At 39.1% G+C, this 5,551-nt stretch overlaps 1 protein-coding gene across 3 annotated transcripts in view; it reads left to right on the top strand.

Moving 5' to 3' along the window:
- pnpla4 (patatin-like phospholipase domain containing 4) overlaps positions 1-5,551 on the top strand; it is a 12,696-nt gene continuing 7,145 nt past the window's right edge. For all 3 annotated transcript variants that reach the window (XM_025002379.2, XM_017439603.3, XM_017439602.3), the window contains exons 1-3: positions 1-86; positions 1,209-1,397; positions 3,271-3,365. In XM_025002379.2, coding sequence (XP_024858147.1) covers positions 1,218-1,397; positions 3,271-3,365 — 275 coding nt within the window. In that variant the 5' untranslated portion in view covers positions 1-86; positions 1,209-1,217. The remainder of the gene's footprint in view (positions 87-1,208; positions 1,398-3,270; positions 3,366-5,551) is intronic.

The raw sequence follows: 5,551 nt of genomic DNA, 5'->3' as shown, positions 1-5,551 counted from the left end.
AGAAGAAGAAACTCGTGAGCGGAAGTCATTTTGTTTACTTCCGGTTTTGGAAAGCAGCCCAGTAACACGGAGTTTGTAGCAGCACGGTAAAGTCTCCTCAATGAAATACATTTATTTCATGTGCTCAGGCAGAAACTGAGGGTCGGATGCATGATCACACACATTTAGCTCACCTGTTATTCTACTTCTAACAACCAAAAGATTTCTTTAACCCACCCGGCATGGTTGGTTAATGGGTAATTAGAATAATTGTGTCATGAAGATTATTTAGGTTTTACTCCTGTAGTTGTGTTCTACATGAGAAAATGACTACTAACCAATAGAGATTAAGAAGCTGTGGAAGTTAAAAGCCTGGCACTCCTTTAAGGAATGCATATCGCCCGCAGAGTTTAAAACTCAGATCATCTTCTGATGAGAAACGACAGAGTTGCAGTTGTTTAGTCAAACCTTCAGAATAACTTCCTGTGTGTTGGGGATGACTCAACTACTACCACCCCACATTTTAGCTCAAGATCGGTGAAAATGACTGAGATATAGCCATTTTTGTGTTGGCTCGTGTTGACTGGCTGTGGGCGGCAGTCTTTCATTGGGTTGACTCCAAAAGTGAATCAGTTGTAGATGTACATCCTATGATTACTGTCTGAGAGTTTCAATAAAATCCATCCAGTGGTTTATGAGATATTTTGCTAACAGACAAACATGGTTGACTCTCACATTTTAAAGGTTTCGCCCAACAAATAGCACTTCGAGTATGGGTTTGGAATGACTCTTAGCTTCAACCACACCAAATTTAGCTGATGGTAAGAACAGACACCAAACAAAGCTACGTTTGTCTCTGATTATCATTTTTGTTGTTTTGTTGTAATGACCTCTCTGTGATCAGCTGAACATACTGCTCCAATTGGGCAGACAGTCTGTCTTGTAAACCGATAGTTTGGGAAAACAAATTCTCTTTACCTTTACAAAGACAGAGAAACATGCAATGTTAAGTGAAAAGGTTGAACCTTTGATGAAGCTAACGTGTGTGTTTTTGGATTGTGGGAGGAAACTGGAGAACACCCACACGTGCCCAGGCAGAACATACATTTGTCACACAGTGGTTTGGACCTGCAGCCTTTCTGTTCTGAGCCAGCAGCACTGACCACTGTCCCACAGTCCTGAAGTGTCGGAGCAGACTATTACCTTGGCCTTTCTTTGTGTCTGCTCAGGTGTCGAGGATGACAGTTGTGAACCTGTCCTTTGCTGCATGTGGCTTTGTGGGGATCTACCACCTGGGTGCTGTCGGGGCATTTCTCCGCCACGGGGACAAGCTGCTGGCGTCTATCGGGGCTTGTGCAGGGGCTTCAGGGGGAGCCCTGGTGGCTGCTGTCCTGATCACAGCTCCTGACAAGCTACAGGTGAGGCATGCAGTGTTCAAACCATAGAGGTGGTTTTATTTAGAGATTATCGCAGGAGTGCTTTTGACTGAATAATGCTTTTCATCATAACACTGCAGATGTGTTTTGGTTGAGGCCAATTTCAAGATTCTAGCTGACAGAGGATCATCCCAGCTTGTTAAAGTAGGATGAAATTTTGTATAAAGATGAATACAGAGTTGTATTTTATGGCTTCTCAAAAGTAGAAACAACATCTCAGTTCTCCCTTAGAAAAGGTTTGTCAACATCAACCTTCAGTCACAAATAGTGAGAAATTAGCTGCAAAGATACAACTCTCTCATTTTAAATGTATTTTATTGTTTAACTATGTCCATTTTTAAAAAGAACTCATAAATTTGTCAAATTTTACAGTGAGTGAAAAATGTTGTTTTAAACAGTTAAAACAAGATGTTTTCATATACTGTAAAAAACAAAGAAATTCTCACTGTCTGACATTAAATCAGACTTTTCCTCTTTTAGGTCAGACGGAATTTTTCTATTTCTTGAATGCTTGAAAAGAGAGAAATTTCAGAGAAGTTTTATGTATGACTTTCTTCAAAGTCATAGATTTACATAAATTAATATTACTTGTGCCTTTTAAACAGTTTTGGAAAGTCCAGATGATGATGATATCATGGCTTCAGAAGCTTTTGATACATTATGGGACAGTAGTGGGCTTGTCCTGTAACCGGAGGGTTGCTGGTTCAAACCCCTGCTCTGTTTTGGGCAAGACACTTCACCTACCTTGCCTACAGGTGGTGGTCAGAAGGTCTGGTGTAGTGGCAGTCTGCCCCAGGGCAGCTGTGGCTACAGTGTAGCTTACAGTGGGTGGATAAATGGGTGAATGACTGACTGTAGTGGAAAGTGCTTTGGGGTCCTTGGCCTAGATAAAGAGCTATACAAGTGAAGGCCATTTAGCATTAGTTGTCATTTTGAGTTCATTGGAGGCCTCCCTGTGGACTTATTTTAAGGCACCCCTCAAAACACACTGTTTCTTTATGTGGCATTATGAGAAGAATCAAAGGATATCAGGGAGAGAATACAAGCCTTGTTCATCCTTTGGTACAATTTCCAGATGTCTGAAGGTTTATTTATTCAAACAATTCTACACAACTATACATACCATGTCCTGCTGTTTATCATCACAGTATTATCAGTGCTGTGGGTCATGATGTAAATCATATTGTGATTCCCACCTCTTTATTAATCCATCGGTGATGCTTGTCAAACATCTAGATTATTGAACATTCAGAAATGGAAAGTTATAAGCTACAGATTATGGAAATGAACATTTACAAAAATCCATGGATTCAAGAAGAGCTGATAAAAGAAAAAGTAAAATAATGCACATCCACTGAAAACTTAAACAGCTGGCATACTGATCATCATCTTATGTCATAATACATTTTATTTGTAGGCGCCTTTCTTGGCACTCAAGGTCCCCGCACATAAAAACAGACACAAATTAAAATACAAGTTAAAATAAGTATAAATAAGGTTTAAACAAGGGAGTTGCAGTTACAGCCATAGGCTAACTTAAACAGATGAGTTTTGAGTTTGGATTTGAAATGTGACAATAAGTCTAAATTACAAAGATCAGGTGGAAGTGAGTTCCTGAGCAGGGAAGTGTAGGGCTGGAATACTTCAAAATTGATTTAACGGATGTGTGAAATTACTGTCTACATCATGTGAGCAAAGAACCAAGACGAGCTGTGTTTGATAAAAGATTATGCCTGTCAAAAAGTATGCAACACATAAATAAACCCACAGTCTAACAATGTGCGTGCATGCAGGCATCTGATCTGAGACACGGTGACGATGTGAGATCCTTACAGGGTTTGTTTTCTTCTTCTAGCAATGTAAAGCGTTTACCTACAGGTTTGCTGAAAATGTGAGACAACAGAAGTTTGGAGCCATTACTCCAGGATTCGACTTCATGCTAACTTTACGGTAATCAATCAGACATTTTTCATCTGAACTGAGCAAAACATCAGACTTCCTTTCAGTTGTCTTCAAAAAGTCCCCAACTTCAACCCCATTATGGTAAATTTGGATAAAGGCAGTCATGATGCTAAATAGTTCTTTTTTCTTGGTATTTTCTGCATCTTTGAGATGCTCTACGGCACCTTCACTGTAATCTATACATCAGTAGCACATTCCCTTTATGATACTACCACAAACGCCCACATTCATGCCAACCCTATCACAACTTTCTCAGACCATGTCAGGATGCAGCATCAAGCTTCCTCCACTGGTATCACACCTGCACTTGGGTGTTTCCATGACCTCGCTCATGAGGTCTGTCTGCTCAGTCTTGCTTCAAATTCTCATTGTCTTATGGTTGGTGCATACTTGCCCTTTTCACAACAAAATTGCCAGAACAGCACAAGTTGGGCAAGGATTTTTTTGTGTCAATTTGGCCTGTTGTACACATACCAATTTTTTGTAACTTGTTCCCAATAATAAATAACATAAAAATTAAAATAATAAAGTGATTAAAATACATAGGAATGCGCACATTAAAACAGGCACAAGACAGGCAGATAAAATGTAAAAAAAGCTGAAGCGTAAGCTCTTTCAAAGTTTAGTTTTAAAAACAGTGAGTCAGCATCACACACACAAACAAAGCTGGATCCAGAGCAGAGAGGTCTGCAAACTAAAAGATCTGCCTGCACACTGAGTGCTTCTAGTTTGTAGAATTATTAATTATAAATATATTAGAAATGATTTGAATTCCAAGTTGTAAGGCAACAAAATAAAAAGATTACCAAGCAGGATAAATACTTTGCCAACCTTGTTCACAAGTTTCTGTTTTCATTCTGTAAGGCTTTGATTGTAATTTAAACTGAAGAGAATATTAAAATAACATATTTCTACCTGTGTACAGTTTCAATCATAAATATTAGGATCAGTACAAACACTTTATTAAATATGATCAAATATATTAAAGTACAGAAGCAGAGAGCGGACATGTTCCGGATAAACCTTTTTCTGATTGTTTTCTCAAGATCACAAGTTATTTATCACAAAATAACGTTCGTGACAACAATAATTTCTCGAGATAACGAGATGATTATCTTTCCTTGAATGCTCATGATCAGTTTCTCAGTGTTCTTAAAACCTTGCCAAGAATGGACTCAAGCTGAAAATGTCCGATCGTGGAGAACCTGACATAGATCAACGCATCAGATTTTACTTCTGTCGAGGTCTAACAGGCTGAAATTGCAATGTTTTTGTTTTGTAGAGATAACTTACATATCAGCCGTCGTCATTTAAGGAGTCCTCTCCCACTTGTGAATGGAATCAGGTTTAACACACACCAATCATCTCGTTATCTTGAGAAAATGGAATCGTTATTTTGTGGTGACGACATAAATAACTTGGGATTTCGAGAAAACCAAGTTTATGTGGAACATGTCCGCTATTGGCTTCCGTATTAAAGACACCATCAAATCAGAAAATAATATTGCAATTCCCAGCACATATTTGTGTATCCAATCATTTATCTAAGTATTTATTTCTTGGCTGGGAGTGAGCTGCTGCCCTAAGTAGAGGAGTTTAATTCTGGTGTTGTTCATGAAGGATTGTAGAAGCTTGATAGGCAGAAAAGGACAGTGTCTGCAGTGATGTGGACACTGTACCAGTAAAGAAAGTGCATCGGCATGTATTCAGTCAGTTGATGGTCTTTTTAGACCAAGAAGCAGTGTCAGCTTCTCTGGGTTAAACCATCTCACAATAATAGAAGAAATGAGCAACATGTTCTTCAAACCAAAGCTTAATTTAATCATCTAGACCAATGTTTCCCAACCTTTTTGGGGCCAGCACCCCCCTATCCATTATCCAGGCCTCTTATCTCCCCCCCATTTTTTTGTGTTTTTGCCTGTTTACATGAATAAATCTTTTTTATTCATGGACTTATAACATATAATACCCGATATGGGGTATGGCCCATCAGAACATCTCTGTGGGTCATTCTCCACCATGAACTGCCTCAATGAGTCAATGAGTCCCCCACTTCCTGTGGTGAAGGCCATTCAGATGGATCTTCTGAATAAGACCTTGCCCCAACCCTCTCCTCTGCACCTCTCTGTTCCTCTCCATCATCATCATCATCATCATCATCTTTATCATCTTCA

Source organism: Kryptolebias marmoratus, linkage group LG2, assembly GCF_001649575.2.
Source record: "Kryptolebias marmoratus isolate JLee-2015 linkage group LG2, ASM164957v2, whole genome shotgun sequence".
Taxonomy (NCBI): Eukaryota; Metazoa; Chordata; class Actinopteri; order Cyprinodontiformes; family Rivulidae; genus Kryptolebias; species Kryptolebias marmoratus.
Note: the sequence above shows the minus strand (reverse complement) of the source record. Positions and strands in the feature narration are given on the sequence as shown.